At 41.7% G+C, this 12,050-nt stretch overlaps 2 protein-coding genes across 2 annotated transcripts; both read left to right on the top strand.

Moving 5' to 3' along the window:
• Positions 1-5,201: 5,201 nt before the first annotated feature.
• Positions 5,202-8,019, top strand: BDB00DRAFT_927887 (lincomycin-condensing protein lmbA; the record flags this gene model as incomplete). The annotated part of the gene is made up of 12 exons (XM_053128906.1): positions 5,202-5,275; positions 5,405-5,462; positions 5,570-5,588; positions 5,677-5,697; positions 5,808-5,898; positions 5,989-6,186; positions 6,294-6,324; positions 6,389-6,504; positions 6,584-7,121; positions 7,226-7,249; positions 7,324-7,504; positions 7,587-8,019. 12 exons carry the CDS (start codon positions 5,202-5,204, stop codon positions 7,997-7,999), a joined length of 1,764 nt encoding a protein of 587 aa, XP_052981216.1. The 3' UTR covers positions 8,000-8,019.
• Positions 8,020-8,577: 558 nt separating this feature from the next.
• Positions 8,578-11,343, top strand: BDB00DRAFT_927886 (gamma-glutamyltranspeptidase; the record flags this gene model as incomplete). The annotated part of the gene is made up of 12 exons (XM_053128905.1): positions 8,578-8,651; positions 8,756-8,813; positions 8,899-8,917; positions 9,008-9,028; positions 9,107-9,197; positions 9,303-9,500; positions 9,613-9,643; positions 9,723-9,838; positions 9,905-10,442; positions 10,546-10,569; positions 10,655-10,835; positions 10,913-11,343. The coding sequence occupies 12 exons, from the start codon at positions 8,578-8,580 to the stop codon at positions 11,341-11,343; spliced, it is 1,782 nt and encodes a 593-aa protein (XP_052981215.1).
• Between the last annotated feature and the right edge of the window lie 707 nt (positions 11,344-12,050).

Genomic DNA, 12,050 nt, shown 5'->3' with positions numbered 1-12,050 from the left:
TCGCACTTATTCTCTTCGATACATTACTACAAATGGATTAGAAGTGTCCGATTTTTCTTTTGTTTTTCACTCCAGCTGATAGAATTAATAGCAAGAAATGTGATATCATCTGGCCTTTAGCTATATAGCAAGGGATGAAAAGGGTCCTATCACGGAGTCAGCATTGTCAGCGCGTGATTGAGCACGGCTTTTTCATAGATCTGGTACTAGAAACTAGGGAAAGCTTCTATCTATCCAACGTTAGTGTACTATGATACGTAGTCAAGAAACAATCTTGGCTGATTATGAGCATAACAAATAGTTGAGAGGCTTCACGGGTGAATAGATGAAAAACTCTCAGTAAGTTGGAGAATACGTACAGAACATCGTCTCATCAATGCGAGTATTCTTATATATTAAGATAATAAGCAGGCACTAACAGTATCAAGAGCTAATCAAATTCGCTGTGTTCTTTTATTTGGTGTCTAAATTAGGAAATGTTGCCGAGGAACAATGACAAAACAGCATAGTATCATCATATCGTGTAATCTAGTGACGCTTCGTGTCTCTTCCTCTCAATGTCATTCGATAGTCATATGAAAGAATAAGATAATAATGAACCCTAAGATCCAAAGACCCTTGAAAGACCCTAGGAACTCTTACTAATAAGAATGCCCACATGGTATTACGTTAACGAAATGTTACTACTGGTAAACTTTCACATGAATTCTATCAGTGTTGCTGTTAGTCAGAGTTTATTGACGAGTGCTAACTAACAAAAGAAATTCTGTTTCATAAAAGATAGATAACAAGTCAAAAGTTTGGTTGCACAAAAAGATAAATTCACGCATATACAGTAGCTTCTATCAATATCCAGCCTGCAGTAAACAGACATTGTAAGTATTTGTTCTGCGAATCACATCTACAGCAAGTAGCTGATATGGTGAGCAAAAAAGTTCTCACAGATACTATGGCGGGCATGAGCATTCTTGATCAACCACACGGGCTCGCTACATTGTCACACGGTTCCTCGGGCTTGTTGATGCCTATGCATGTGTATATGAAGATGGCGGATCGTTGTCGTGGACATGGGTCAGCATGACGCGGCTGAATACAAAAACAATGATGCACTTTATTGATTCAAGCGTGAGAAGAAATGAATTGACTGCAAAAATTTAAATTCTCATACCATCAAATGATCCACCATTACTTTCTTTGACAATAAATGATCCAACATGACGGCATAAAAGGAAGAGGTATTCTTAAATGATTATCATCCAGCTGTTATCAGATACTGGCAATCGAATAATCTCAATTGTTAAAAGAAAATCATTAGTCTCTTGGTACAGGTGACAAAGAATAAAAAGTCTCAACGACAGTTTAAAATGCCTCTTTACTCGAGGTCTACGGAGCGAGGTTGAACAAGTATAATGATGACAATTTTTACGATGTACTAATTATGAGATATTCACTAGCTTACTGCAAGCTGTTCGCTCATACTCTATAAACTCGCACAGCTGATCTTAAAAGAACCCTTTCACATTTCTATAGTCGGATGCGAAAACCTTGTCATCGGATTCGAATAATGCTTTGCTTTGCAACATTGCTATTCAACGTTTTCTATTCGCGCGAAACTTTTTATATTGTATTATTACTGCGCAGTAGAAAAGATTTAGAGCAATATGAATGTGGTGATGATATTTGACTTCCCACATATTAAACACGCACTTTATTTCCGGTACTTAGAGAGGATGAATGATGCAGTTGAGATTTAGTTCATGAGTATCTCAGTACGTCTATATACATTAGCCCCGCCAGCGCCAACCTGCCGTATTAATGTCTACAACTATAACTTTCAAAAGAGCCTATATAAAGCATGCAATGTATTATTTTTATGGAAGGTGTGATGCTTTAGGGCATCTCGCCAGGTAGAGAAATCAAGAAGTCGAGAAGTTATGAAGTTGGGTATGACCAGCGCTTGAAAGTTGCTTGGAAGAAGCTCTAGTTGCATGATACACCTGTAGCAAAAAAGGCGCTTATATCCTGTCGACTTTCTGGTTGCTTCTATTCAGTCTTCTCTACACCATAACATTTCAACGTCTGTGGCCGCTTCGATGTCATCAACATAAACATTGGGCTGACAACATTCGCCCCAGGAGCGCTGCTACCAGTGTAGTAGCAGTTAGACATGGAACAATTCAAACTGATGCTGAGGAACTTATATCAGCTATTATACAGACAGCTCCTTTCACCGTCGTTTGAATTAGACGTCAAGAAGCCAAACACGTTCACTGTAGGAAAAGAAACCTCAATAATCCTGGAAAAAACCTAAAGCCTTGAAAGGCTTGAATGGACCTAATACACTTCCATATACCTGGTTTCTCTGTTCACCGTATTGGTCTGCAAATGCATGGAAAGTGCTCAAACGTGTTTTTGAAAATTGAGTACATATCATGTGTCTTATTGGTCGTTGCACATATGGCTGTTTCCGTCTGCGAGCATCATTGGATTTTCATTAGCTATTCACATTTCTCCATTGGGCCCCTTTCGTATTATATGTGCAAAAAACTGATTTTTATTGGATGACAATAAGTTTATTACTGAACTTTGCTTTCTATAATATCTTTACCGAATAATTGCTGTTTGATGTAGGGTGAAAGTACAAATGAGTTCGACTCGTTTAATTGCGACCGCGACCACGACCGCGAGCACGAGCGCCTCTGGTGCTGTCAATGGAATCGTCAGTAGAGCGATCGCACAAATGGGCGCGTTTGCGCGATGTAGCTGCTGTTTCCATTTGAAATTCGTGTTGTCATATCGTGGATGCTCGTTTTGTGCCATGCAAATATGGATTGTTGATTTACTGTTTACCTTGGTTTAGAGACAGCAATCACTGGGCAATTGCGCCGTTCCTTCATCTTCCGACTCTAACGCTAGAAGCCGTGAACCGTCTGTGCCTGATATCGACGGCAACGCCGCTTTGATAGAGCCGCCAGTGTGTGAGTATGTATATGCTAGAAAGTATGATATATCAAACACATAAACCATCGCCACTTCAGCTTCGCACTTCACCTCTTATTGGTGTTTCTGAAGCGACAGCTCAAGCACAACTCTACAGCGGTGGCAGTAATGGACGTCCCAAGAAAGATAGGCCACACATCCACTGAATCCTCGTCTCATCATCAATATATGCTGATTATCGTCCTCCTAGGATTACCACAAGATATGGTACAGCTCCTACAAGTCGCCGAGAAACATTCGCGAGACTTAGGCTGCTCTTGATACCCCGATAGATGCACCATTATCGACCACTCCACACCAGTCAATCAACCACATCCCACACTTCGTATCTACAACAAACCATTGCGCACCGTCGAATAATTCCAGTGTCTTGGTACTCCATTCACCTGTCAGGGTATTGACGCTCAATAACTTATCAGCGAACGCAACTGAAGGAAGGGCTCACCTGCGAAGACTCGGCGTACACCAAGTTGACATGGGTCTTTGGCCCACGTTACGAACGTATCGAGCGTTCATCCGCCCGTTTCTTGAATACGGCCTTGCAATCATTGCCTTATCAGCCACCCAACTCAAAAAGATACATCAAGCACGAAACAGCTGCGTCAAAATGACGTTCAATCGCAACACCACCACCTCATTTCCTACGATCGTATTTCTAGTGCTGGCCTATCTACCATTTATGCAAACTCGCATCCGAACCCTCCATCTCAATTTTGTCACCTGCTACGCTCTCTGCCTGCATCCAGCATGGCTAGAATAATTGAACTCTTCCTGCTTTGGAGTAAGCAAGGCGATGACCATTGGAGGAGAATTACTACCACCAATCCTCTGCACCAACGATATCAGAAGCTCATGAGCAAGACAACCCGCCGAACGATGCAGTGGAAGTGGCGATCTCCCAAAAGCGAGATGACGAACTTGCACGTCGATGCAGCTCATTCTAAATCATCCGGTGTCTCCGGCCATTTAGGGTAGTTGACCCTATACTCTATCCGTCTGCTTTTCCCGGGTACGGCTGTCGCCTCATCAGATGGATAACTTCGCGTGCTGCGTGAAATTGATAAGTCAAGCCACTCGGACACTGACTACGACACAAATGAACCGGCACCCGAAAAAGCGCTAGACTTGGACAATGTGGCATCGTCATCACCCTCACATCCCTCACTACACTCATAGCGTCTATAGACAGCTCTTCTCTCCCCCGTCTTACATCTTCACTTCTCTCTTCCTTTCCTTATTTTTTTTCCTACTTCGTTACCTCTCTTCACCAAACATCTTATTCCGACTTGACTTTTCCCCTCTTCAGAAGTTGGGTTTTTCCAGTTAAAGCACCACCTCCTACTATGTGTTTTTTTTTCTTCTCAATCACCGCACTGCAAGGAAGCGACAAGAATGCTATCAGCGTATCGTCATATGCCTTCCAATAAATATAAACTTTAAACTATGCATTAATATTGCTCAAAATGGAAATTGCTAAAGAAACACCAACTTCGTTGCCTGTTTGCGACCTACTCAACGAAAGTAATGACGTTTTGGCGTATTTTTAACACTCCAAGCTTTACATTAACCACCGTATATTGTCAGGCCGCTCCATCAGTGCGATATGGCCCCGTGCCACTGTCACTAGCTTTTTAGGCCTCTTATATATTCTCACTATTGCAAGTAATCTGGCTGCGTCTCCATCGCAATGCTGGCTGGAAGCACACTACCAAAATTTTACATGATGTATAAGCCTGGACTGCTGAGCACAACTGTTACGCTGCCTGTCGGTGTTAAAGGTTTGAGCCACCTTTGAAGCAGAGAATAAAGAAAAAAGAAAGACGTTGGCATATAGAAATGAAGAGTAAAAAACAGCCTATGGTATGTCAGAATTAAAGGTTGTAGTGAGTAGGTTATAGTAATTATCTAAAAAAATAAAGATCCATTGGGTGTTCAGGTGGGCTGGTGCAATCCTGGTTGAATACTAGATTTTCTCAGGTTTTTTTAGGTATTTTTAGGTTAGTTTTCCTTCGGTGGTTGCTAACCCCTTTATTGCATGATTGGTGCATATTAAAACTTTATAAGCAGTAACGAAGGTTACTTGCGATATGCGTCGCATCGCCTTTTGCATATATATGCTTAAATAGGCATTGACTCAGCGATGTATTTTTACAGTGCTCTTTCTCTCGTCCCTGGCTGATTTCTTACTTTCTTAGACAACGATGGTTTTGGATACCTTTCCATTTATCTCGCGTCGTTCTGTGGTTTATGGAACTGACGGAATGGTTGCTAGCTCGTAAGTTTCAGGCATTTTTCATTAAGTAAAAGACAGACGCGATCGACAAATCAAGCTCTACATAGTTCTTTCTCTCCCCGGTGCGAACGGATTATTTAATACAACCACTATTCTCACTGGTACTGCTAGACAACCACTTGCGACACAAGCAGGTATTGAGATTTTAAAGAAAGGAGGAAATGCGGCTGTAAGTCCTTTTATTATATATCCGTGGTTATGGGTTTGTTTATACATTGTATGACGTGGTACTGATCACAGATTGTTTCAAAAATTGATTCTCTATGCTCTTGCTAGGATGCAGCTGTTGCAGTCGGTACGTCAATAAAATACTCAATGTAGATATGACTGAATTACTACTAACGAGGCAAACTACACATAAAATTTGATAACATTTTGCTTAGCTGCTGCTCTGGGCGTGACAGGTATACAACGTAGAAGCTACAGTTCTGTCATCATATTCTATCACTTAACGAAGTTGACATAACGTAACTGTGTTGTATACTGTTCGGATTCTATGATTGATGAAATGCAGAAGCGGCTTCAACGGGTATTGGTGGCGATGCATGCTGCTTGTACTATGATGCAAAGACTAAAAAGATTACTGGACTTAATGGTTCTGGAAGGTGGGTTTCGCAGCTACTATGAATACAGCCGCTTGATTACAAATTAAGGAAGAAAGAAGTATGAGAACTAAGCCATTTACTTTCTCATAGAACACCAGCAGCGCTGACAACAGAGCACGTTTATAAAGACATTAAAGATGGTAATGTCACGCTTTCCGAAAGCAATATTCATGCAGTTACAGTACCTGGAGCACCAGCGGTATGGGTGGACACTATAAAACTCTTTGGTTCAGACAAGTTAGATATGGCCACTATCTTGCAGCCGGCAATCGATCTAGCAGAAAACGGGTAAGAGGGATTTATATTGAACAAGATAGCTGTAATGATATCATATATAGACAGGCTTCTATCTTTCATGATATCATGAGCTACTAACTCATCATTCGCTTCGTTAGTTTTCCTGTATCACACATCTCAGCGCAATTGGTATGCTCACGGTGATGACGCGTAAGATTCGAAATGAAGCTAACAGAATTTGTTATGGGAAAAGTGGAAAAAACCAGAGAAGGCACTCAAGGAGTATAACAGTCCCGAGAACCGCTTACTTATTGATGGCGTCCATGCACCCGCTGAAGGCGATATTATGCATTTCCCTGACCTTGCAGAGTAAGCTTTAGCGCTACATGTGTGGAGTTGGCTGGAATAGCAATTTCTCACATTACCCCATCGATGACCTTATTCATAGAACTTACAAGCTTGTCGCTGAACGAGGCAATGATGGATTTTACAAGGGACGTATTGCCGATGCTATTGTTGAGGCTGTCAAGACTCGTGGAAGCTTGATGACACACGAAGATCTTGCTTCATACACGTCCGAGCTCGTCAAGCCAATCTCCATTGACTATCACGGGTGGACTGTTTGGGAACTGCCGCCGAATAGTCAAGGTATCACTGCTCTGATGGCCCTAGGAATTATTCGTGCTTTAGAGGAAGAACATGGATTGAACCTTGCCCGAGCCGAGCACAACTCGGCAGAGTACTTGCACGTTATTGTTGAGGCACTACGTTTGGCGTTCGCTGATACTCGTCACTACATTACCGACCCTCAAGTGTTGTCTGTGCCAACTGAAAGGCTTTTGAGCAAAGAATATCTGTCGGAGCGTGCTAAATTGGTCGATCTGAAAAAGCGAAACGGCAAGATCAAGAAAGGATATCCAGACAAAACGAGTGACACTGTATATTTCTCCGTCATTGATGGAGAAGGCAATGCATGTAGCTTTATGGTAAGGAAATACTTGGTCCAGCATAATATGTATTATTGCTATGAGTATGGGTCCGCGACTACATAAATTTTTTACTAACAGTTCACCTAACCTTCATGCTAAAGAGCTCTGTGTTTGCACCTTTTGGTGTGAGTAATCGTATCTCCCATAACAATAATCATGCTAGATTTTCCTGATCAATCTTCTCCTTTTTACACCATAGTCTTGTATCGTCCCCAACAGATGTGGGTTCCCTTTGCACAACCGAGGAAGCAGTTTTGTACTTATTGATGGTCACCCCAATTGTATTGGTCCCAAGAAACGACCTTATCTTACGCTTATGCCGTCTATGGTTACTCGCAAAACATCTTCCGGTGACCATGACCTTGAGGCGTGCTTTGGCAGTAAGTAAAGCGATACCTTAGCAATTCAAAGATTATATAAAACTGCGTGCTCTCTTCATCTAATGTATCGAATTGTATACAGTCATGGGTGCGTACATGCAACCCCAAGGTCATGTGCAGTATATCATGAATATGCTGCATCTTCTTGCCAACCCCCAGCATGCCATTGACCTCCCCAGAATTTGCGTTGGTCCGCCTAAAGAGAGGGTAGTAGGATACGTACCTCCTCCTCATGCCCGTCCTTTCACGGACATGAGCACCGCCATTGTATACGTTGAAGACGGTCTTGCCGCTGAAGCTGTCAAAAAACTAGAAGCTATGGGACATACATGCCATATCGTTAAGGGGAAAGCTCGTTCGATGTTTGGCTATGGTCAGATCATTCGTGTGCAGCATGACACTTTTACCGGTAAACGCGTCTTAGCCGCTGGTAGCGATCCTCGCTGTGATGGTCAAGCTGCAGGCTGGTCAGGCAATAATTTGGCAAAGCTTTAAGTAGGCTTCTTAGATAAAATGGCTGAACTGTATTTTTGTTTGTAACACTGCTAATGCATATTTGCTTATGCCTATAATAAACACTTTAGCTACATCTGCGAAACAAAAGGCTTCGTAGCTCACGTACATACATAAGTTGGTATACTACTGATATGTTCGTAAATACTTTTTGAATAATAGCACAGTCCCATACATAATTGTGAAAGGCCGCATTCGTTGCAACGATGCTGTTGGTTTCTCGTCTTATATTTTTTTACACTTTTCCGTTGACCTGGTCCGCGACTTAAATAAATTAATCATAGCACCATCATCTTCTTTCGATCTCGTTACCTCATTGCATTTCATCATTTTCGCTAAATACTGCTCAACTTGGATGCCCCGTTACCTCATTGATGATTTTTTTTACTCTTTTACTAAGAAATACAACCTGTTGCTGTTTTTTGTTTGTAAATGCGACCAACTGCATATGTGTTTGTAGATCTGATTGTAATTACGGGGCAATGTTTTTTAAATCTGATATAAAAGACTTGACTTCCGCGAACGTGCATATCCTCTTTTTCTCCCATTTGCTAACTATTATGAGTCCAGAAGCCTTGCCGTTTATCTCACGTCGCTCTGTGGTGTATGGTACTAATGGAATGGTTGCGAGCTCGTAGGTGTAATCAATAGCGTATACATGGAATACTAGAGTAATGGCCACCAATGACCTAGTCCTAGATAACTTACAACATTGGTGCTGCCGATGCAACTTTCTAGGCAGCCACTTGCAACCCAAGCTGGCATCGATATTTTGAAGAAAGGAGGAAATGCAGCTGTAAGAAGCATATACAAATAGGACAGACATTAGGTTAACGGGGAAATATAGCATCGATGGTAATCCAAAAAAAATATTATTGTAGGATGCAGCTATTTCAGTGGGTACGAACGCTTTTGCATTCATAAATGTTTACAGTTGAACAAACTACACCCCTATTGATAAACATCCCCCTGCCAACTTTTTATTTTTAGCCGCTGCTTTGGGTGTAACTGGTAAATTTTTAAAGCACACTGAGTCCTGTTGATAGACCGTTTCATGCAACATTCTCCTAAACCAAAGCATCTGCATAGAGCCTGGGTCCACGGGAATCGGTGGGGATTTCTCCTGTCTGTACTACGATGCTAAAACACGCAAAATCAGTGGTCTTAATGGCACTGGAAGGTATAATTTTTTGGGTATTAGCAAGCTGCATTAGAGGAAAGGGGGCATCATGCTGGATTTTTGATATGGCGCAAATAACCAAACATCGCTTTTTTGCGAAGATAGGACCCCGGCTGCATTAACATTCAACCATATTCGAGAGACTGGTGAAATTCGAGATTCATCGCTTCCTAACACCAGCATTCACGCAGTGACAGTTCCTGGTGCAGCTGCTGCCTGGTCTGATACGATCGAGCATTTTGGGTCCGGAAAGCTGGATATAGCAGACGTCTTGCAGCCAGCAATTGCTCTCGCTGAACACGGGTAAGAATTACTACATATTAAAGTATATCTAAAAGGCATTGTATCCGGGGAAGTGATACTTTTTCTGTAAGGTCACGTTAGCTGATATCTTTATCATCTATGGTATGAAAAGTTTTCCAGCGTCCTACATGGCGTCGATAGCAGTATGTCATATCTTATTCCAAGTATCAATTGTGAACGCTCGTAACGATAATACTGATGAATGAATAAACTGACTAATAGTGGAAGAAGAAGGAAGACTTACTCAAAAAAACAAACAATGCCGAGAATAATTTGCTTATTGGCGGTATACACCCCCCTGAAGAAGGCGACATTGTGCAGCAGCTTGACCTTGCAAGGTAATTCTAGATCGACAACGTACTTCAACGAAATGGCTCAACGTTTTTATAATTGGCCATATATAGGACATACAAGCTTCTTGCTGAGCGAGGCAAGGAGGTGTTTTACAAAGGACATATTGCCGATGCTATCATTGAAGCTATCCAGTCTCGCGGAGGTTTGATGACTCATGAAGATTTAGCTTCACACACGTCCGAGCTAGTGGATCCCATCTCCTTTGACTATCATGGTTGGACTATATGGGAGCCGCCACCAAACAGCCAAGGCATTACAACACTCATTGCGCTTGGCATCATTCGCGCTTTGGAAGAAGAAAACGGTTTGGACCTCTCGAAGATGGAACACAATTCAGCAGAGTACCTGCACATTATCATTGAAGTGCTGCGGTTAGCATTTGCTGACACACGCTATTATGTAACCGATCCCCAAGTGGTACCGGTTCCAACCGAAAAACTTTTGAGTAAACAATATCTTTCTGCGCGCGCCAAATTGGTGGATTTTGAATCACGAAACGATAAGATCGAGAAGGGATATCCAGATCGAACAAGCAATACCGTATACTTTTCCGTGGTTGATGATCAAGGAAACGCGTGTAGCGTTCTTGTAAGTAGATGATAAAGATAAGTGCGACTGGGAGATGTTATACAACCTTGCGTGATAAAGAGCTGAATGCTAACTAATAAAATCCCTTTAATGGTAATCAAAGAGTTCGGTTTTTGCTTATTTTGGGGTATGTAGTTATACATGTTCAGTAGCAGTGGTATATTGATCATGCGTCGGCAGTTCTTTAACTTTATCTTCAACTTTACTTTCAGTCTACTATTGTACCTGACCGATGCGGGTTCCCACTCCACAATCGAGGATGCAGCTTTGTGCTTATGGAAGATCATCCCAATTGCATTGGTCCCAAAAAACGACCCTATCACACTCTCATTCCAACAATGGTTACACGCAAGACAACATCTAGTGAACATGAGCTTGAAATCTGTTTTGGGAGTAAGTTAGTTAATTTTAATTATGAAATAGTAAAGACGAAAATATATGTTTAGCTCGCTACTAATGATATACGTCAGTCATGGGCGCATTTATGCAACCTCAAGGACAGATTCAATTAATCATGAATATGATGCATTTTCTTGCCAACCCTCAACATGCGGTCGACCTGCCCAGAATCTGTATCGCTCCTCCTGAGTCGCAGAATGAAACTTCAGCCAATAGTTCAAGACAGCAAATGACTCGTATGTTTACGGACGTAAAGGACTCTGTAGTATACCTCGAAAAAGGTATCGCGCCTCATGTTATTGAACAACTTGAAGCCATGGGTCATACTTGTATTGTTACCGAGGATAATAGCAATCGCTCATCGTTTGGTGCTGGTCAGATCATCCGCGTAGTAAGGGGAGGTGACTTTACTGGGAAACGCGCACTAGCCGCGGGCAGCGATCCGCGAGTTGACGGACATGCCGCAGGATTGTCAGGATTCACTCGGCTGGCAAAGCTTTGAAAAACATGGGGATTTGTTTCGTTGGTATGGGGAGCATTAACGGCGACATTTATTATGATAAAATAAAATAGCCGTTATTATTTGTAGTTATTCACTGTGAAGCACATTTATGAGGTTGATGCAGTTTGGTCGTGGTTGATATCGCATTCTAGTATAGAGGTTAACGACCTAGTTAAAAATGCAGGTATAATCTAAGCAACAATTTCAACAAACAACGCATAACCAGTAGATCAAAGGCTGTTGTTGATTCATTCATCAATAAAAGCGTAGGCAACGACTATGCTAAACCCCGTGCGAACCTCCGAGTGTCATCCAGTATCTGTCAAAATGGTGCTACTTACTGATGCCTGTACATGACGAATTCAAATAGGTGGCGTTGTGAGTCACAAGGAGGTATTGCAAAAATTAAAAATGGAGCATTAATTACATGATGTATTCCAGAGAAAAGCATGCATCAGTAGATACGAGAAGTTGCAAGCGTATAATACTTGTCGATCTGGATGAGGCTGTTGAGTGATGATTCATTTATCTGCTTTTTTTATAAAATGAATCTGGTACAAAGTAATATATTTAAGTGCACAGTGAATGATACCTTGTCATAATTACATTCTTCAATGCTACTGGCTACAATCTTTTTCATGAAATCTTATTCTTTCCTACATTTCCTCCAAGAAGTTCTCAAATATTTACTGTTTCTAGCTATATAG

Source organism: Zychaea mexicana (assembly GCF_025766255.1).
Source record: "Zychaea mexicana strain RSA 1403 chromosome Unknown BDB00scaffold_24, whole genome shotgun sequence".
NCBI lineage: Eukaryota > Fungi > Mucoromycota > Mucoromycetes > Mucorales > Lichtheimiaceae > Zychaea > Zychaea mexicana.
This window is presented reverse-complemented; position numbering and strand designations above follow the sequence as displayed.